This window comes from Carassius auratus, chromosome 27 (genome assembly GCF_003368295.1).
Source record: "Carassius auratus strain Wakin chromosome 27, ASM336829v1, whole genome shotgun sequence".
NCBI lineage: Eukaryota > Metazoa > Chordata > Actinopteri > Cypriniformes > Cyprinidae > Carassius > Carassius auratus.
The window spans coordinates 9,399,693-9,421,891 of NC_039269.1; the positions used below are offsets into that span (position 1 = coordinate 9,399,693).

At 38.0% G+C, this 22,199-nt stretch overlaps 2 protein-coding genes across 4 annotated transcripts in view; one reads left to right on the forward strand and one right to left on the reverse strand.

The window, feature by feature from the left end:
* Positions 1 to 22,199, forward strand: part of LOC113045374 (calmodulin-regulated spectrin-associated protein 2-like) — a 38,992-nt gene that overhangs the window by 15,114 nt on the left and 1,679 nt on the right. Inside the window, exons 4-18 of one of the 3 annotated variants that reach the window (XM_026205725.1) lie at positions 7,318 to 7,395; positions 8,461 to 8,602; positions 12,160 to 12,299; positions 14,233 to 14,323; positions 14,417 to 14,501; positions 14,621 to 14,646; positions 14,835 to 14,901; positions 14,996 to 15,244; positions 16,076 to 17,900; positions 18,210 to 18,346; positions 18,824 to 19,044; positions 19,372 to 19,468; positions 19,669 to 19,734; positions 20,861 to 20,958; positions 21,828 to 21,946. In XM_026205725.1, coding sequence (XP_026061510.1) covers positions 7,318 to 7,395; positions 8,461 to 8,602; positions 12,160 to 12,299; positions 14,233 to 14,323; positions 14,417 to 14,501; positions 14,621 to 14,646; positions 14,835 to 14,901; positions 14,996 to 15,244; positions 16,076 to 17,900; positions 18,210 to 18,346; positions 18,824 to 19,044; positions 19,372 to 19,468; positions 19,669 to 19,734; positions 20,861 to 20,958; positions 21,828 to 21,946 — 3,441 coding nt within the window. Of the gene's footprint in view, positions 1 to 7,317; positions 7,396 to 8,460; positions 8,603 to 12,159; positions 12,300 to 14,232; positions 14,324 to 14,416; positions 14,502 to 14,620; positions 14,647 to 14,831; positions 14,902 to 14,995; positions 15,245 to 16,075; positions 17,901 to 18,209; positions 18,347 to 18,823; positions 19,045 to 19,371; positions 19,469 to 19,668; positions 19,735 to 20,860; positions 20,959 to 21,827; positions 21,947 to 22,199 lie in introns of all 3 variants that reach the window. The other 2 variants (XM_026205727.1, XM_026205726.1) reach the window with 2 other exon arrangements.
* Positions 1,442 to 12,146, reverse strand: LOC113045373 (sterile alpha motif domain-containing protein 9-like). The gene is given in 5 exon segments (XM_026205724.1): positions 1,442 to 5,818; positions 5,821 to 6,674; positions 6,930 to 7,008; positions 8,005 to 8,120; positions 11,769 to 12,146. Coding segments are annotated over 2 exon segments (4,905 nt in total). The 5' UTR covers position 6,674; positions 6,930 to 7,008; positions 8,005 to 8,120; positions 11,769 to 12,146; the 3' UTR covers positions 1,442 to 1,766.

A 22,199-nucleotide genomic window follows, 5' to 3' on the forward strand; every position in this document is an offset into this window, starting at 1 on the left:
TACTATACATCCAGCTGTACATTGCATTTTGAAAGAGTTTATGTGCATCCTAGGTGTAAGTGAAATTCTTTCATACGAATCCAGTCGGAGTTGTATTAAAAATTGTCCTTGCCCCTCCAAACCTTTCAGTTTGGGTAAGCGGGTGTTTGTTGTCAACAGTTCAGAAGACATGAAATAAAGTGCGTTCGGCACTGGTGCCTGCACCAGTAATGTAGGAGCAAAGGAAACAAAGTTTCCTTACTTTAGCAAAGGAAAACCAGTCTCCTCTTGGCTTCTATCGAAATCCTCTGACATTTTTCTTTACAAATCCTCGTTTTGTGCTTCTAATTTATTAACGACGTTTTGCTTGAACCACAAAAAGAACATTTTGTTCACATTCGGCACCAATCATGCAATGCTTATGTCCTTTGTCATCCACAAGAATGGCTCCCACTTGTGACAGATACCGGAAGTGAGAAAAAAAGTGTTTAAATGTCCAGTTTTTCATGCTTTTTTAAGCTTTGATTGTGTTTACAGTGTTCAATATAACCTGGGTTCATGTTTCGAATGTAAAAAAACACAGTATTTTTCACACAATTCACCTGTCTGTATATCGCTGTTTTCACTGTCACAAAAACGGGCTGATGACTTCCTTGTTCTATAAAGTCCCTCCTTCAGAAATACGTAATGAGTTCAGATTGGGCCAGCGGTTCCTGTGTTATGATTCGACACCAGCTTAGAGCAGGCTGACCTCCTGATAACACGATTGGGCTAGTTTTGGACTAGTTTTGAGAAGCAAGTGGGCAGGATTTGTTTTGAAAACCTGGCAATCCTGATCTGAACCATACACAATAAAAGAACCCACGTGCTGGAGATGTACTTATAATCACAGGAGTGTTTTTACTGACGAGATGCGCATGAAAATCGCATTGATCTCCAAGTACAGCGTCCCTGGGAAGCCCAAACAAAGGTGATTGGACTCCGAGAAGAAAATAATAGCTTTTCAATGACATTGCGACAAACACAAACACAACTCTTCCTAGAGGGTTGTGGTCCAAACGGGTCGATTTTTGTAGGCGAATTCTGTTAAATAAAATATCTCGCTTGGCATTGAACTTTGAGCCTTAGAATTTTACAGATATTATTTATACTCTAACAACAACATTACACACTTACTAAAGTTTAAAACATGGGATCATGAAGAACGGGACCTTTAAAGTATTATATGGATATTTATCTTACAAAAACGCATTCATTTGCAACAGGAGGCCCTTTTAATGATTTTAAAGGTCCTATTAAATACATTTTAAAATAATTTTTTTGTGTGTTATAAAGAAGAAAAAGTGATTTGAAAGGCCATGACAATGAGTAAATGATTATTAAAAATTTTATATATATATATATATATAAATTTCATGTTCATGGGCTCCCTGATGTTAACAGACACATAACATCAGTCAAATACAAACATCTCAAATCAGCATAAATGTGTCACAGTATGTGGTTTGTGGTTGTAGAAAGCACACAACGAAGGAGTAACGTTTAGGGTCTTTAATTCCAACTTCAACATAAAGAAAAGGAACGATAAATAGCATCAACAAACATGTACCATTAAATGAACATCAGTCCTGAATGTATAACAGAGAGAAACTGAAGGCTTATAAAGACAAGATGATTAATCAACATTAATCACACTATTTATTTATTATTTTATTATTGTAATTTCATCCACAATGTGTTTTTTCTGCTTTCTAGTTAAGTGTGGTTAAATGTTTAAAAATAGTGATCTATCTGTCGTCTTCGTACTGAATGTCGTAAGCAAGCGGTCCATCCATGGCAAAGCCGATGTAGAAGGACACATTCTCTGTGCTGTAGCCACTTCTCACTCCACCTAGAAATGCAGGGCGCAATGGGATCTTGAGATTTCCATACTCTGTGAACACCTCACCTTGTTCAATTGTACCTCTCACTCTTAGGAGCTTGCTATTTATTGGGGTTTCCTTAAAAATTTCTCCTGTTTGCCAGAGAATGTTGCGATTCTTAACATTACTGACACTCTCAGATCTGTCAAGGGAAACTTTAGTCACCAGCCTCTGTATTCCATCAGATGTCCCCAGGAAGAAGTGTGCAATGGTTGACCTTGTACGGTACATATGGGAAAGATTCTTTCTTGCTGAGCTTCTGATTTTATCAACATATGTCTTAATGCCAGTGCTGCTGACATTTTTTCCTGGCCAGAGCAAAAGGATTGCAAGGTAGAAAGGCTCTGGGTATTGGTGCTGTGTACCAACATCTTGCAAAATTTCTTTTAAAAGATCATTGAGTTCTTCTGTGGATTTGGCTAACTTTGATTTTGAGCAAATCAGCTGAAGGATTAAGTGTGCAAGCAGATGATTTGTTTTGTCCTTTGTAGTTTTGATGGCAGAATTCTTATAAATGAATGAGTATTTTTCAGCAATCTGTTCTACTGACACTTTTTTGGGCTCCAATACCTGGAGAAGGCCTGGGAATGTATCAGCCCTGTTTTTCTCGAGGAACATTCTGCACTCTTCAATCTCCATATTCAAACTCAGTGTTGGTTTCTGCTTTTTCTCTTTTTGTTCGTCCTCTGGAGAGGTGCAGAATAATGAGATGTAGTATTGGTAGTGTTCTGAGATCCTCTTGCGAGTCTTTGCATCTCTCATATTGTCAGATCCCTTTTCTTTCATGTAAGTGAAGTAAATTTCAAGGAAATCAAATGCCTCTTTCACCTGTGATTTTAAAGATGTAAGGAAAGATTCATAGTTCTGCAGAACAGCAACAAATTCATGATTGGATTTGTTTTCCCAAACTGGGATATTGGTGCAGGGCAGATTTCCTTTGAGAAAGCTCTGGATGTAATGATCTTTCATTGGATCACATTTCTTAAACAATGGCAGTTTTTTGATGATGTCAAAAACAGTCATGGCTGTGTCGATTTCACCCATGTACCCAGATATGTTATAAGGGCTTAACTTTCTGTGAAGTTCCTGTTCAATTTCTAGGGCATCATCGGTCTTTGCCAAGGTTTGAGCTTTTCTGAATGCTTTGGTGGCTGTGCTTGCTAACTCAAGATACTCACTCAAGTCTTCAGCTGTGCATGGTTTATTCTCTTGTTTTTTACACTCTAGTTTGTTTTTTAATTCAGTTTTTGCAACTTGTCCAACTGTATCTACAGTGTAGGAGTTTTCTTTGATGGCTTTTGCAATGTCTGCCCACCTTTTAGCTTCAGCAAAGTTCTTCTCTTTCAGGTACAGATGTCTTGCTAGAGCTTGAGGAATTGTGAAGTCTTTATCAAACCTTTCCGAAGCTGCAATAAAAATCTTTTGTATTTTATTCAGACCATCTTCTCTGGAGTTTATGTCTTCTATCAGTGGTGAAAACAGGGTGTCTTTCTCATCACCTTCTGTCTTGCGTTGACGAGTGATCAGCATGCTTTTCATTGATTGTACAAGAACGTCCTTCACTGCAAAAGTTTTGAAAAAGGCATCACAATGCAGCATGTCAAGAACTATGTCCGCTCTGGAGCAGTTATGTGTGTTCTCTAGTTGTTTGACACATTCTGTTGCAAGATGTTGATGAACAAAGCGAATTGCTTTGAATCCCCCATATTCTTCTGCCCCAAATTCAATCAACAAACAGGAGTAGGGCTCCATCTCTTCCAGCACAGACTCTCTTCCCCAAAATACACTCTTGATGCTCAGAAAATCTTCACATATAGATCTCGAGACAGCTGGTTCAGCCACATATGAATTCAGCAAAGCCAGAATGCAGAAGAGACGTGTTTGTTTACTCTCTGAAACTGTGAAATCTTTCAGAATGTTAGTTGCAACATTTGCAACATACTCTGGGTCGAAATTAGTTTTCATGATCATAAAACTGTAGAAGTTCTCAGTTGTGAAAGACTTTATTTCTTGAAGTTCTTTAAGCTTCATTTCAAAAGCTAATTTTTCTTTGTCAGATAGCTTTGCTGTAATGAACTCACTCTGGTCTACACTTTTGTTGTGTCTGTCTTGTGGGGTTTTTGTACGTATGCAGTTTAAGATGATGACAGTTGCCCCTGTTTCTCCTGTGATTGTCCTCAATGAGTGCTTGAGTACTTGAGTGTTTTCTGTTTCCTCTGAGTCTTCCACTAATAGCAGGACTGGTGTTTTTAATGAATTCTCACTTTTTCCACACTTAATCAGATGAGTAACATCTTGGGCTACTTCTTCCTTTGAAATGGTGTTGTCTTTCAGCACTGCACATCGGAAATCTTTTCGCAGATTCCACATCACATGCATGGCCATGGTGGTGCCGCCACACCCTGGGAGATGAAAGAGATTCACTGTGACACAGGAACTTTTGCAATTTTTGTTCTGAGATCTGATACTACTCTCTAGTTTTGAGTGTTTGTCTCGTTTTATGAATGGCTTTGCTGCAGGTTGCTCTGAGAAATAGAAGTTCCACCATTTCACTTTGCCTCCTCTATAGAACTCAGACTCGGTTTTAATTTTGAACTCTTCAAATTCTGCAGAGCTCTCATCGTATTCGTTTTCACATTCATTTTCACACAGGATATCAAGGGATGTCATAAGATCCTCATCTTTCTTTTGGAGAATCACTGAACTTCCCTCAGCAGATGGAAGAAGTCTTTGAGCATTTTGCTTGTTCTGGCACAGTTTCAGTATTGTCCCATTGATTTCACTGAGCTCCAGGTCATATATGCTCCGCTGACTGATGTCATCATCACATCGGGCTTGAATGAAATCCCTCCATTTTTGAAAGGACGTATCTGAAGTGCAAATACTTAATGTGTTTTCTGCACCCCCAAGGTTTTTATAAAATGACATGAATGTGTCAAAAATTGGATCGACTGAGGCCTCAACAGTGGAGAGTAGGAGGAATATGACTAGAAATCGTCCTCTTGGAAGAGTGTCTTTGTTGCAGAGGAATGAAATCATGTCTTGTACCTCTCCAGCTTTGTGTTTTAACCATTCATTTGATTGAAGTGGTCTGTCAGATTCAGTGTTGAGATCTTCTCTGCCATTACAAAATACCCAGCTTGTTTGTTTGTATAAGTTAAGGTTTTTAACTATTGTCCCTGGATCTCCATGGAACTGACTTGGTTTGTGAAGATTTGCAATCCGAACATCTCTGTAGTTGTGGCATGACCCATTTACTACAGAGTTCGGATCAAAGTCCAATACACAAAACAGTTTCAGTGTTGTCATGAACTGAAGATGCTGGAGTTGTTCAGGGTGACTTTTGTTTGTTACAATGATATAGTAATCATAATGATCCAGTCTGCTTCCTCCGTATGTCAACAGGTTCTTCAGCTTTTCCCCCTGGTTGGATGTTCCTTTGCTTAGAGGCCTCTTTTCTGCCTCTTTCCTCATGTTGTCCAGAACATTTACTTTTTTATTTATTCGGGCCATTTCAGATTGAAATTCTCTTGGATTACCAATTTTACAGATATCCCGGGTCGCAGCCCCCTCTCTGATGAAAAGTGATTTTTCTTTGCTCTTTTTCCATTGATTTTCCTCATCCAGTGTCTGGATATAAAACAGATAGCTATGAACTATGCTGTGGGATGGAACAACATCCACTTCTATGACATATTTGCCAGATAGAGTGCCGTCAGGGCAGAGAACTTCAACAAAGCGTGGTTGTCTGATGCATTGCTTTGCTTCATCTGTGTGTTCGTCAAAGCATGATTTAAAGCCCTGGTTAAAGTGATCAATGATAGTGTCCTTCTTGTCTACACTGACCCCAATAATCTCACCATGAGCATATTGAGAATCTTTGGAGTCTGCTACACCAAAGTGGATCTTCTTCTTTGGGCTCCAAAGAACTTCTTCTTTATCACATCAATGTCATCTGTTCTGCCCATAAACTTGTACTCTTGAACTGGATCAGTCAGATTACCTGGTCCTGTCTCTGGTGGTAAAGTGTAGTTTTGTATATATCGATGAGAAGCAGAGTTCTGATCAAATGGATAGAGACTACATGACTGCTGTATGGATCTAGACCTCCTCATGTGCTTTTCCTTGTCTACTACTTTATGAGCATTAATGTTTGAAGTTTTAGAGTCAGCTGACTCTGTTGGTTCAATTTCTTGTGAAGATGTACAACTAAAAGTTCCTGAAAGTGGAATGTTTTTGTTTTGTGAAGGGAGTTCGCTTACAGGTGCATTTAGTTGTGGGTCTTCTTTCGGTGTGCTTTTGGAGATGTTATCCATTGAATCTTTTCCCGATTGAATTAATTTGTCTGTGGAATTAGCACTTTTAAGAACTGTATTTTCTTTTTTGTGTGATTTCCTCTTTGATTTCTTGCCATTTTTAGCTATCTGTGTTTGATCTGTTGAAATGCTGTCTTCTTTTCCCACTGTGGTGTCTAGCCTGGCCTCTGTGTGCTGTTTATAAATATTGTCAGAAAAATATGTTTCTTGTTGTTCTTTCTTTAACGTCTCTAACCGGGTTATAATCTTAACAGCTGGACCATGCTTAATACCAAGTTCCTTCAGATGTTTGGGCTGGTAACAGACGAGTTCTTCCCCGGATACTTCTTCCTCGTACAGCTTGTCTGCATGTTTTTTATCCACTTTAATCACCTCAGTCAGCCAGTGATAAACTTGCTCTCTCGTCCACTCCTCTACTTGAAGAGGAAGTTCTGCCGGTTGACTTGCTGTAGCCATACTAAAACAAACAAATGAACAACAAATTAATTGTAATAATTAAAATATGATATATAAATATACATCAGCTAAAGACATAGAGCAATTGACAAAAAATAGTCAAAGTCCTCTATAGAGTCATGATCACATTTTATGAACAAATTCAATTTAGCATATTTAATTCAACGTATAAATGCATCAAGCAAGTATGGTGTTTGGCAACATGCTGTAAACTAAAGTTTCCTTTTGTAGCGATATGTTCGGTTTTCTATCTTACCTTTCATGGAGTATGAAAACACTCTCTAAGCTCTGTCCCTCCCTGTTTTTTTGCGAATCATTTGTTACCAAGAATCCAGCTGACAGGACAAGTACAGACAAACTAGTGTTACTGTAAATCCACATACAATACTTCACTGACAGTTTCTTTCTTTTTTTTTGAACAGTATATTTATTACTTTTTTTTCAGTTTGCATATTACAACAGATTACACAGTAAGTAACAGTCTTCTAAACAAACACAGCTTATTTCAGTTTATTTCTAAAATGTAAGTAACTGAGACTGTTAGCAAAATACAGAAAATCCTGTAAATGAATCTGTTTATTTGTGCTCGTGTGTACCTGTGTTGGCTACATGATTATTGTACACATGTTCATTTTTCAATGCAGGTAAATGAACATCTTAGAGAACTTTTAGCCCAAGAACAAAGAGTTCGAGATATTGGAGAACCCTGCAAGGTTCAAAAGGTGAGGACTCGGAAACAGCCATTCTTTCCTTATATGTTTACATACTGTTGAGCTCTTATAAATTGATGTTATTAAAGAAGTCAAAAATTGTCACAATACATGTAATCTACTTAGTCTTCATTTATTTTGATTTGAAAACCAAGGCTTTTTTTAACACTTCCTTAGAATTTCCTCGTGTATCACTGCTGCAGCATGGGCTCATACAAGCTATGCTTTTTATTCCTTTGAAGTTAGACATATCCTATCTGTACTGCTGAATCATAAATTGCCCTGCAGATGTAAGTCTACCAAAGTCAATCCACAGATAAAGCTTTAATAAAACATTTGAAAGTAATGTGAAAATGAAAAATTTCAAAACTCCTATAATGTATACCAATGAAATGCTTAATTCTTCCTTTGCATTGTTTCTCAGGTTTATTCAGAATACTTCTGACAAATATTTACAAAATTGAAAAATACACTTCATTTAAATTATATTTATAGAAATTATAATTGAGAGAAATGACAGGATATAAACAGGAAGTTGTTTTGGAAACATAGCTACAGGCTAAGCAAATTGTATACCATTCTACATCATGAGAGATCAATGAAAACTTCAGCAGTACTTACACTATAGTCTTCTGTTCGTCTTGTAATGCTGGGTGCCGTTTTGCAGCTTGTTCTTACTCTGTTTGGCATCCAAAAAGGAATGTTGAGGAATACTTCCGTATGAACAGGCACAGTGCCTATGAAATATTCAAAAGTCCACAGGCCAGTTTTATTGTGTACCTGCCTTTGTAACTTTGCCCCACCTACAGTAGAACAACAATTTGAACACACCCAAAAACCATACAATCCATATATCCAAACACAAATATCAGGAAGTCAAGATATTATAAGCTAGATATGAAATGCCATGTTTGAAAGACACCAAAGATGTTAAGACAGTATTTTGGGTTAATTTACATCAACCCTATCACATTATTCTTAAGTAATTTTATTATCTGCAGTTGTCCCTTAACTGGATCTGTTTATAATACATATTTCTTGCTGTTATGGCAACTGTTCTTTGTGTGTAATCCATAGGGGCGCTTCAGGAGAGAGGACTCTAAAGCACGTCCGGTTCTTTGTCTCCCCCTGGTGGACAATCTCTTGAAGGACAACACAGACGGCTGCGCATTGGCTGCACTGCTGCACTTCTACTGTCCTGATGCTGTGCCACTGGAAGGTACTGTTTCTCCTACTAAATTTCAACCTTCTCACACTATATTGTGAATACTTTATTTGTATTTAGAGAGCCGCATTACACAGTCTACACCAGATACGAGCGGTACGGTGTGACAAAATACTATAGAACCCATTATAATCAGTGATGCTGTCTACACTGGATGCAGCACAGCACGACACGACAAATTCCAGGCAGTAAATTGATGCCTTGTTCTATTTATGACATGCTGACAAAAAGTTCAAATGATTTGCAATGGTCACTTTATTGCATCCAGTGTAGACGGCCTCAAGCTATCACATCCAGTGTAGACAGGTGTTGGATTTATATTAGAGAGCAACATTAGATGTTGATGACATGTCAAGAAAGGGCCTTGGCTCATCAAGTGGTTCTGGGACCATGAGCATTTGGTTTTATAATTTAAAGGTATAATTCACTGAAAACTGGGAAACACTTTAGAATAAGTTTCCATTAGTTAATGTATTTATTAACATGAACAATGAACAATACATTTTATATTGTATTTATTAATCTTTGTTAATGTTAGTTAATGAAAATACAGTTATTCATTGTTAGTTCATGCTAAATCATTGCATTAACGAATATTAACAAGCACAACTTTTGATTTGAATTATGCATTAGTAAATGTTAAAATGAACATGAACTAAATTAAACAAATAAAAAAAAATAAATAAAAAAAATAACCTGAACTAAGATTAATAAATGCTTTAGAATGATTGTTCTTGCTTAGTTCATGATAACTAAAATAGATAACTAACATTAACTAATGGAACCTTATTCTAGTGTTACCCAAAACTGAAAATTCTGCCACTGATACTAGATAAGAGTTTTTGCCATGGAACACAAAAGAAGATATTTTGAAGAATATTCATGCTGCTTTTTATACATGCAATAAAAGCATATAGTGACCAAGGGCTGTTAGTTTTCAAAAAGGACAAAAATGTAGTCCATAAGATTCCTTCTCTGAATTTCAGGCCATACAATAGCATTGTGTGAAGAGCAGACAGTTTTAATTTTTAAAGGGTTAGTTCACCCAAATATTAAAATTATGTAATTAATGACTCACCCTCATGTTGTTCCAAACCAGTAAGACCTCCGTTCATCTTCGGAACACAGTTTAAGATATTTTAGATTTAGTCCGAGAGCTCTCAGTCCCTCCATTGAAGCTGTGTGTACGGTATACTGTCCATGTCCAAAAACTTAATAAAAACATCTTCAGAGTAGTCGATGTGACATCAGAGGGTCAGTTAGAATTTTTTGAAGCATCAAAAATACATTTTGGTCGAAAAATAGCAAATACTATGACTTTATTCAGCATTGTCTTCTCTTCCATGTTTGTTGTGAGCGCGTTCACTGCAGTGTAGTGATATCCGGTTCACAAACAAATCACTCGATTTAACCGGTTCTTCTTGAACCAGTTCACCAAATCAATCTGAATCATTTGAAATGGTTCGCGTCTCCAACAAGCATTAATCCACAAATGAATGAAGCTGTTAACTTTATTAATTTGGCTAATGTAGTCAAAATAAACCTGAACCGAACTGATTCTTTTGGTGATTGATTCTGAACTGATTCTGTGCTAATGTTATGAGTGCGGGTAAACCGAAGGCTTGAATCAAGGGCAATCATCGCCAATGACGTCATTACGTTGAGCACAAAAGAACCGGTGAACCATTTTCTTCAACCGGTTTATTGAATCGAACTCTCCGAATGAACCAGTTTGCAGAAAAGAACTGAACTTCCCATCACAACTGGTGATCCGAAAACAGATGCAAGTGGTTCTTGACTCGGGAACGAGTCAATATTTTGTTTGTTATCTGGCTCGGCTCGGTGTTCATCTTCAGTTCTCTCTTCACAGTAGTTCAGTCAGTGTACTGTTTGAGTAAATTAATTACTCCGGGATATTGGTTTGTTTGAACTCAGAGGGAATGTCAGCCACATTAAAAAGTTTTAGTCCATTTGTAGATTAATGTGTATTGGAGACCTGAACCGCTTCAAACGATTGTTCGATTTGGTTGAACTAGTTCAAGAAAAACCAGTTAAATCGAGTGATTCGTTCGTGAACCGGATATCACTATACTGCACTGAACGCTCTCACAACAGACCCGGAAGAGAGACAATGCTGAAAGTCGTAGTTTTTGCTATTTTTGGACCAAAATGTATTTGCAATGCTTCAAAAAAATTCTAACTGACCCTCTAATGTCACATGGACTACTTTGAAGATGTATTTATTACCTTTCTGGACATGGACAGTATACCGTACACACAGTTTCAATGGAGGGACAGAAAGCTCTCGGACTAAATCTAAAATATCTTAAACTGTGTTCTGAAGATGAACAGAAGTCTTACTGGTTTGGAACAACATGAGGGTGAGTTATTAATGACATAATTTTAATATTTGGGTGAACTAACCCTTTAATGACATTTTGTGTTTTTCTATTTTCTATCTATTAATTTAATTACTTTTCAAAATAGATTCTTCTGTATTGAATTGCACAATTTTTCGCCATGAGTTGGACAAAAATGTGTCTTTCCTGCAGGATCACTAAGGCTTGTTGTGTCATAGTACTGCTAGATCACATCTGCAACATTAAACTGATTTTCTTATCTTGTACTAAGTCTGATAAAGTGTAATTCTTGTGTAGTTTTATACTTAGACCTTGTCTAGGGAAATAACCTACAAATCTGCAATATACTTTAGTCAGAAATTGTAAGAGTGTATTCTTATTTTCTTAATTTTGTTGAGAGGTGTAGTTGAAATACTCTAGCACAACTTTCCAACAGAGGTATATGCAGATAAACCTTCTACAAAATACTCTGGCCCCATAAATAACAGGTATACACATACGAACAACATCAGGAAAACTATATTGTCCACTAACCTCCCTTTGAAGTCCCATGTGTAAGGAACATAACAACATTCAGATATTTAAAGTCATCTGAAGGATACAAATTCCCTTTTTTTTTTACTTGGTTTGAAAGACAGATAAAGCCACTTGATGACACCGCAAATGTCTGTCACCTTTGATTAATTTAATGCATCCTTGCTGTATAAACAGGAAGTTGTTTTAGAAACATAGCTACAGGCTAAGCAAATTGTATGCCATTTTACATCATGAGAAATCAATGAAACTTCAGCAGTACTTACACTATAGTCTTCTGTTCATCATGTAATGCTGGGTGCTGTTTTGCAGCTTGTTCTTACTCTGTTTGGCATCAGTTTCCTGCATTAAAGTCATAATTTCTTCATAAGGTTAAGGATAAATGAGGGTGGAGGATAATATGAGTGAAAGGAACAGACAGAGTGAGTAGGAGTGCGTGAATGGAAGTTTGAGCGAGAACAGAAGAGCAGTTATTCAGACACAAACACATCTCCACCCCGTGACTGTGAGGATTCTGCTTAAGACATCACACATTCTTGTCCCGCCCTCACAGACTTTATGAAACTCCATCGGCTTCTACTTGAGTTCTGTCTCCGCCCCCTCAGATCTACTCATAATGTCATTGGCTGTTATGTGGCTTGTTCCCTCCCCATCCAGATATCTGTGTCAAAGAAACAATGTCATTGGCTGACAGTCTGTACAATCTCCAGCTGATCCAGGAGTTCTGCAGAGAAAACCTCAACAACTGCTGTCACTTCACCCTGGAGGACATGCTGTACGCCTCCAGCACCATCAAGGTAAACCTGACGTCCGTACAGTTTACTTCTCTTTACTACGCTTATATTTAAGCAGTTAGCATGCTTTAATCCAAAACAATTTACAAAAGAAGGACAAACGCAATTCGATGAGGAGCTGACAATATTTGTGATACACAATGCCAGGTTTATTTTCCAACTAGATTAAGAAGCAAGATGGAGAAGAGGAGAAATGCAGAGAAGAGCTATTTTTTGTATACATGTAAATGTCTTTACTGATACCATTTTACTAAAAGATTTATTGATGGATTTTATTTCGATAGAACATCTTGACATGTTTTGAGGAGGATTGTTGCATAACAATCACTGATCTGATTTCCTTCAGAAATTTCAATTGATGTGCTGATTTTATTATCATTTTATTTTATTTTATTTTTAATTCTGGTATGATTTAGTAACAGAAGTTTTCTCAGATGTTTCAACACAATGAATAGAATGTGTGTTTGCCATTTGGTTCAGTGTTGCAAACTTTACAATGTTTCTAGGATACAGATTCTCAGTGCTCTCTGTGGTGATTTTCCACTGAATATCCTTTTTTAGTTTGAGGCCAAGATGAATGAGTGATCACTGGAGTATTACAGGGAATTTCAGCCGACCAGTGCGTGTTTTAAATCTGACCATTTGGGATGACTGAGTCATCGTTTGTGTGTATATGTGAGAATGCTGCCAAGTGGATTGCCTCAGACAGTTATGCTAAGCAGTTTGTCTAGATAAACACAGTCCATGTGTAGCATTACTTCACACAGCCACCATCATAGCATATTTTTTTAAGCAAATGTGTTACATTTGCCATTATGTCCGATGAGTTTGTGGTCGATCATGTAAACAAGGTTAGAATCCTTGTCTGCTGCTTCAGCCAATCACATGCTGTCCAGTAAAACAAAGGTACATCTGATTTCTTTGGTCATTTAGGGCTTAAGTGGTTTGTTTTTCACCAAATGAGGCCTTTTTCATGAGACTAACAGCCGCTGACTGTGGGGAAATAAAGGTGTCAGGACAGAACAAATCAGCAGAGAGTACTGGGTCTGTTCTGTTCGTGTCAGTCTGCCCCGGCTTCTTTGGTGGGTCAGAACACCCTTTAATGCACTGAAAGAGACTCTTTTTATGGTTGCTGCACTGTTGCTTTCAATAAATGCTCTATATTATACACTAAGGACAGTCAGTTATTATGTACAGTTATTACACTATTTAAATAGCTTACATTTTGTTTGTGTGTTCTCTCACATCAGAATGTTATGATACCTAAAGGGTGATCAGAATCTAGTGGTGTGTTCAAGTCATGTTGGATACATCATATTTACGAGTTAAACGCACATGAATGCCATCACAAAGTCGTAATTATGAGTGGGAAACTCTGAATTTTCTTTAAAGGTGCTATGTGTAATATTTACAATGATCTATTTACAGAAATGCAATATGATATACAAAACTATATTTTCAGATGTGTATAAATACTTTACTTAATGAACTGTTATGTTTTTATTACCTTAGATTGAACTATTTCTATCTACATACAGTACACCGCGGGTCCCCTTACATGGAAGTCATCACCATGTTTCTACAGTAGCCCTTCGCAATGGCATCGATTTATTGAATAATAAATATATTTCCTTGATTTACCTTTGTAAAGAAATCTCATTGCTCTCTGCTGTCTTTACCGACGACATCTTTACCTGTGTCGGCCACCGTAGCTTTTCTAAAGGGAGGGCTAAACTGGTGACTGAGCCACTGGTTGCAATTCGCAATCTCACCATTAGACGCCACTAGAAATGACACACTGCACCTTTAAGCTCAGAGTTTCTGAGTTGGGGGCGTGTCAATGGGAAACATGACAGATTTCATGGATCAATGGATGCAACAGACAGGATTGCAAATATACATAATTTTCTTCTCATTAATTTTTGTGTGTTTTCAGAGTAACTACCTTGTGTTTATGGCAGAGCTATTCTGGTGGTGTGAAGTTGTGAAACCATCTTTTGTTCAGCCCCGCACACTCAATACCAAAGGTAAGGTCTGTCTCATCTGGTATCCTTCTATTTGGTGTGCATGCCATGCATTTTATTAACACCATTTTTATTTATTTATCTTTTCTTTTGTAGTATCTGACCCATCCCAATCCAATAAAATGGCTCCCATAACCAAACAAAACCTGATTCACAGGCCAGGCAGTCCTGATCAGTCTAGGTTTGTCTTTAATACAATGCAAGTTTGAGGTTTACAAATAATTGAAGTCATTTATCATGTGTTTATCATTTATCATTTATCAAGTCTGAATTTATATTCCAAACAATTTCATCTTTTAGATCACAACCTAACAATGACAACTCAGGTAAGACACTTTTATAGAACCTATAAGAGATTTTGCACCTCTCATTAATTTTGTGTCTCCTGTAGCTCAACTGGAAAAACATGGCTTTAGCACACATACTGTACAAAAAAAAAAATAATAATACACTGAATAAACAACAAACTTGCTGTTTTATGTAAGTAAATGGGTATTTATTTCTCTCACAGCAGTTATCAGGCGGTCGTCCTCCTTGTCGTATGTGGACGGATGTGTGGGGACATGGCCTAAAGAGAAACGGTTTGTGCCCTCTACAAACTCTCTATCCCTTTGACTCTCTTACACTGTCTTTACATGCAGCAGATCGCTGATTAACTGTTTGTGTTCACCTCAGGTCATCAGCTCATGGGATATCATTTGAGATTCCACTTGATGACAGCATGAGTTCATCTTCAGGACGTGGGTTGAGTCGATCGGCAAGCACTGAAGGATTGGGTTTTAAAGTTCACCGCGCAGCCAGGGGCATGCGAAGAAACCTCTCGTTCCAGCCCGTAAATGGGAACGCCCACAGCAAAATCCGTGAGGAGGATGTTGAGGAATCCAACAGACAGATCAGCAGACATCGCCTGGGAAACTATGCTGGGTAAATCCTTTCTGCATTTTTGTCACATTCAAAGCTACAGTTCAACCAAAAATGTAAATCATTATTTACCCACTTTTTTATGTTGTTTTAAACCCTTGTGTTTTTTGAAACACAAGTTTGAATGAATGGAACTGAATGGAGAAGGTAACTGTCAAATTCACAAAAGCACAATAAAATCAACATACACAGTCCATACGAGTGCAAGACATTTGTTAATTATAAAAAGGTGATGATACAATTCTTTCTGCGGTGTTATCAAGTACCCACTCAATTCAGTACCCACTGAAAATCCAATGATATCATCCATACTGCAGTATTTCGCATACATGTAACATTAGCAATGCTTCCAATGTGTCAACAGTGTGACTTATGCTCTAAATCCAATTGAAACTCTAGCACAGTTTGCATAGAAATGTTTAAAACAAATGCCATTATCTCAACCTCGCAGACACTTTCTGCTGTTTATATAAAGTTGAGAATTTCTTAACTTTTAAATCCTTTTAACACTTTATCCAGTCTGCTATCAATCCCACAATCCAGCACACGAGCATGAAGCTTGGCTTTCATAGAAATGCATTAAAAATGCCCACGCTTTTCCACTCAACCAAGGAGGTAAATGTACCGTATACATTTAAATGTCCCTTAAACCATGACTCTACTTTTCACTGTTGATTCGCTTCTGTGACAGGCTGCTTTATATCTTCTATTTTTAGGTGGTAGAAATATAGAAGAATGCTTAACTGTATTCAGTGGCAAGATGTTTTATTTTGAAGTAATAGTTATCCAAATGTTGAGAGTTCACTAAAACTGAAGGAATATCCTATCTTTCAGGTACTCGAATGGTGTATCAGAAGACAGCTCAAGCCCTCCTTATGACCCTCAGCCCAACACCCCCAGTATAGAAGAAGCCCTGAAGATCATTCATGACTCTGAGCGACCCCACAGCAGCTTGCAGCCCCCATCTGGGGACAGCACCTTTTTCCTCCACAACCCATCGTCCTACAACTCTGCATCTGAAACAAACGATCCAGAAGACTCGCTTTCCAAGGCCAGAGCAGTAGATGAAGTGGACCTAAATTCCACCTCTACTGACATGGACACCGGAATACACGTCCGTACTGAGGATATCCAGGATGGACAGGATGAGGATTCATCCCTGAAGGACTATTCAGACATGGACCAGGACTACGAAGCTCGTTCCTGTCCACTTCCAGAGACATCCAGCAGCCCATGTCCAGACCTTTTGGGAACGCGCTCCATGGCCACCAGCATGGCCTCCTCATTGGGTTCTGCTGTTCGCATGACCAGCTTTGCCGAACAGAAGTTTCGTAAACTAAACCACGGCGACGGCCGCAGCAGCGGGAGTGGCGGTAACACGCCTGAGAGCGGCGACCTGAATGTCACAACCCCAGGAGCGACCGGGACAGTTCGTTCGATTACTCCTGACACGCATAGCCCCTCACGCATCACTTCCCCTCGTGATCCCTCGCACCTGCTGGCGTCGGAGATGGTGCAGTTGAAGATGAAGCTGGAAGAGAAACGCAAAGCCATTGAGGCCCAGAAGAAGAAAGTCGAAGCAGCTTTTACACGTCACAGGCAGCGCATGGGCAGGACTGCGTTCCTCAATGTTGTCAGGCGAAAAGGAGTTGTGTCTCCACTTGGAGCCGAAAGTGACGGGCCAGATGGTCGGGAAAAACAATCCAGTGACCCACAACCCCCAAAAACACCTTTGAATTCGAATAACTCGGATTCTAGACTTGAGAGATGTCGACCTGATGGTGCACCGCCGAAATCCCCTCTGGAGGAAGCAGCTGTGGAGGTGGATCTGGGGGAGTATACGCGATCCATCGAGCGCCTGAACACGTCTCTGAGCTTCCTTCAGTCAGAGATGCAGCGCTTGGCACAGCAGCAGGAGCACATCATGCAGATGCGTGAGCACCAAAGTTGGGTGATTTCACCACCGGATCCATCGCCACGCAAACAGCTGCGTGAACTGCGCAGCAGCAGTGTAGTTGGCCGAGGTTCGGTGGGGTCGCTCTCCCCCATTTTGTCGTCCACTGGTTCGCCACGCACCGCACACCGTTCGCCCTCTACGATCAAAAGGAAGTCTGCATCTTTCCACGCAAGGACTCCACGAACGCCAAGGCCCAATGACCTGAAAGTTACCCCCTTCAGCCGGATGCTCAACTCGCCACAGTCAGTAGACAGCCTGCCTCGACTTAGACGCTTTTTGCCAAGTCAGACGCTTTCCAGCTCATTCGCGTATTTGGGACAGGACGAAGGACCTTCGAGTGAGGACCAATCAGCTAGAGAAAAGCCATGTAAGAAAGAGTCCAAAGATGCACTAAAAGCAGTTGCAAATTCACCATCTCCACAGGTGAATGAAGAGCAGGGAGAAGAAAAACAGGATGTTAGAGAAAAAATCATGAATGTGCCAACATCTGAGGTTCTGTCTAAGCCAACAATGAACCATTCAGCGGTAACCACCAGTGGACATTCAAATGAAGAAGAGTCACATGAGAAGAAGGATCTGATTGAGGTTCCTCTCTCTGTTCTGAAGCCTCTGGATGGACATGATCTGGAGAGCAGTAGAGAAACAGAGACTGGACCAGAATCTAGACCAGACCATAAGATGTGTTGTGGCTTCTTCTATAGGGTGAGATTTAGATACTTACATAGGAAGAATGAAGACTCAGCAAGCAGAAAACACTCACTTAGGAAAAGTTAATAAAAAGTAAAAAAAAATTAAAATTAACTTAATTTTACTGCCATGGTTGACAATATTTCTCTAAAATCTACAAAACCAGTTTTTTTTTTTTTTTCAAACAAATATGTGTTTGAGTTTTCTGTCATTTACTATGAAGCACAACACATGTTTTGGAGGAGACATTGTCTCTTACACCCAGCTGCACATGAGGCTCTGTGTCAGACTGAATGATTGTCTGTTTGTGTTGCTGTGACTCAGGATGACCTGAAGGCAGAGGAGGATATTGCACAGAAGAAAGCAGCTCTGATGGAAAAAAGGCTTCGACGGGAGAAAGAGATGCAGATCAAGAAACAGCAACAGGAGGCCGAGATGGAACAAAAGAAAGAAGCAGCACGGTATAAAAACACCACAACACCAACAATATAACACAATAACAGAGAACTACACGATCACAGTAAACTAAGCCACACAATTAAAGATACAGCTAATTCAACATTTCATACCCACAGAAATCAATGAATCTACAAAAACTATTCAAAGTATGTTTTACACACTGTTTATCACTAAATAAATATATGGAGAACCAACTATTTTAATTTATACTCAACAGTATAACAATATGTAATAATAAAATGCAATATTTACTAAAATATTTTAAAGCATTTGATGTTTAGATCTGTCCAGAATATTTCTGAGTGATGACACAAATTAAAAATTGAAATTACTAGTGACTGAAATATGCTCCATCCAACATTCATCTCGTTTTAGTTCTGTATTTAAATGAATCCAAAATGGTTTGTAAAAGCCATTAAACTTGTAGAAGCAGGATTTCAAGGAAATTTGTTCATCGGATTCTTTGCTTCCTTAATCAGATTGAAAGAGGAAGAGGAACGCCAGAAGAAGGAGGAAGAGAAGGCAAGACGGGATTTTATAAAAAATGAATATATGAGGAAGAAGCAGCTCAAACTGATGGAGGACATGGACAGTGTTATTAAGCCACGCCCCCCTAGCATTAAGCAGAAGAAGCCACGCCCCAAATCTATGCACAGAGATACCATGGAGTCTCCAAAGCCTCCAGCACGGACAGCCACAGGTACGATGAGGAATCCAGGTCATCAGCCTTTGAGTTTTATTACAATATTAAAACCATGAAAATATAACTTTTTATTAATTGTATTTCTTTTATTAAAAACAACAATTATTATATCCTTTATTATATACTTTAGTCATATAAATACAGTATCTTAACTATGTTAATAATTATATATCTACATTTTGTTTTATTAAAATGTATATACAATATAAAAATAATACCCTTAATTTGTTCTTGTGAAAATCAAAAGAGCATTTGAAACTGGCTTCTTAAAGAAAATGTTTGCCAATTATGTGCATGTATATGCATGTGGATTTGTGTGTTCAGGGTCACGACCTCGTGGATATTCCGTGTCCAGCTTATCACTCGCCTCCCTTAATTTGGCAGACAATGAGAGTGTCAAATCAGAGAAGAGGACATCCAGGTGAGACCACGTCCACAGTTCACTGTTAACTTCCCTGTAAAAAAATCATTCAAAAACAGAGAAAATAATGATAGGTTGTGTCGAGATTATAAATGTCACAGTCTTGTATTAACCAGTACTGAGACACATCTCTGTTTTCCTGTTCATAACCCTCTGTCCTCATCTGTCTGTGGTGTCTCGTCTTTTCTCTGGTTGCTCAGAGGCAGCAGACTGTCTCCTGGCAGTCTGTGTTTCTTTCTGAGCTCCCCTAAAGGGAGAAAGGGAAGGTCAGTTTTGCAGACAGCATCACACCCATCTCATTAACTCACAGGGCTCTGACGGCTTGTCATTTCAGCTTGGGCGCTGGACAAACTCATTCGCTTGGACAGATCAGTTCACTGGTTCATCAGCATATTAGTGGAACATTATAAGCTGTTATTTAATTATCATATTTGAATCATTTGTTATAAAACAATCATTGGCAGTCTTTGTCTTCTTTTGTTCATATTTTGTTATTTTATAGTATTTATTTGGTTTTGTAGTGATTTTTTTTGGCTAATTTATCATAGCAGCACCAGAAAACGGCTCATATTTTCAGAATTGTTTATGAAATGCAATTTAGCATCATCTCTTAAAGGGATAGTACACCCAAAAATGAAAATTCTATTCCAAACCTGTAGACTTTCTTTCTTCTGTAAAACACAAAGAGATATTTTGTAGTTTTAGGATTGTCATAAAGTACTGAATTCAGTACCAGCGGGAAAATGCTGGTAGCATTTCATTTTTTAAATTTCAGTACCCACAGAGTCATTACTTTTTCAACCCTACGTAGAAAGTTGGTAACCAAATGGTTTTGGGTCGCATTGACCTCTATAAAATGGACAAAAATCCTATGTAAGTCAGTAGGACCAGAAACTGTTTGGCTACCAACATTCTTCAAAATATCTTCTGTTGTGTTTTTTTTTTTTTGGTTGGACTATCCCTTTAACCAGGTGCAAGTGATCAATTATACCTCTTCCATGTTCGTTTCTGTTCAGAAAAAAATTACAAGCGAAAAAACATTTTGTCAGTCCATCTGGTTGCAACAGAATCATTTGCATCACTGAATAAAAGCATCACATGAATTCTGATTGGCTATTACTTCTATGACAAGTCATACAGAATTTTTTCTTTCACTTTGGGCTTTTTAAATGACTTGAATTGGTTGCTGGAAGCTTGCACCTGGTTAGAACTTGAGTAATCTATTTCAGCTTCATCTATGTTCCGCTTCCTTTTTTACTGCTTTCAGCTTCTGGGCAGTTGATTTCATATGAAACATTGCTTTATCCAGCAGCAGTAAGGGCCACCTGTTAAATTAGTACTTCAGGCTTTATAAAAGATCTATTTTAAGTGTGTCTGATTGTGTGTTTTCAGGCCAGAGTCTACAGAGGGCTTTCTGTCACCATGTCCGTCTGTAAGTGGAAATGGGGAGAACTGGGAGCTCGAATCAGAATCCTCTGCAGAATACACAGGTGACATGACAGTCTTGCAGTGTGACATGCAACATTGCATCTAAAAATATTTTCACTTTTATTATGCACTATTATGCATGCACTTTTATGATTTTAAAAGAAGTCACTTATGCTCATTAACGTTACATTTATTTGATCAAAAATACAGTAAAACAGTAGTATTGTGAAATAGAGTACAATTTAAAATAAACATTTTTCATTTTAATATATTTTTTCAATGTTATGTATTCCTGTGATGCAAAGCTGAATTTTCAGCAGCCGTTACTCCAGTCTTCAGTGTCATGATCCTACAGAAATCATTCTAATATGCTGAATTGCATTACTTCTCATCAATGCTGAGAACATTTGTGCTGCTTTATATTTCTGTGTAAACTGTCACACTTTTTCAAAAAATTTTGATGAATAGAAAGTAAAAAGAACTGCATTTTAACCAATCTTTTTTTAGCACTGTAGCAAGTGTTTTTTGTGTGTGTGTTACTTTTTTAGATCCTTTCTGAGTAAAAGTATTGATTTATTTGTAAAAATCTTACTGACCCTAAACTTTTTAGTGGTAGTGTATATTGAATGTTTGTACTTTTAAACATTTATTTGTTTTAATGAACTGCAAAAAAAGAAAAGAAAAAAAAGTGATTTTAAATCCAGAAAATTTTAATTTTAACCTAAAATCTTCGTGTGGAAGAACATAATTTCATATATATATATATATATTTTATGTATATAAGCTACCATCAAGCTTTAGGCAATTTACTCAATAATAAAACTGAATACAATGAACTTTGGCATTCCAAATGGGTAGAACTGACCCACAACAATAATCTGCACACAATTGTTGATCTCTTCATCTAATTCTTATGTGTCTTCCTCTCAAGGGCCGAAGTTGTATAAGGAGCCCAGTGCTAAATCAAATAAATACATCATCCAGAACGCACTGGCTCACTGCTGCCTCGCAGGCCGTGTCAACGAGGGACAGAAGAACAAAATCCTGGATGTGAGGGGGAAAAAAGTTCCAAAATCCTAGCTGAAGAACATTCTATTTGATTAATGTGGAGAATTAAATTTTTTAATCTATGTAACAAATAAATATTTATTTATGTATTATTTAAGATTTTTTTTTCTATCTTGGGGTTGTGGAATATAAAGATTTTACATGAGTCCTATTTAAATAAACAATTTTTAATTTACTTGGTGTAGCCGTTAGAGGTCTAGATTGTCATTTAAAACCTGAAGGAGAATAATCATTA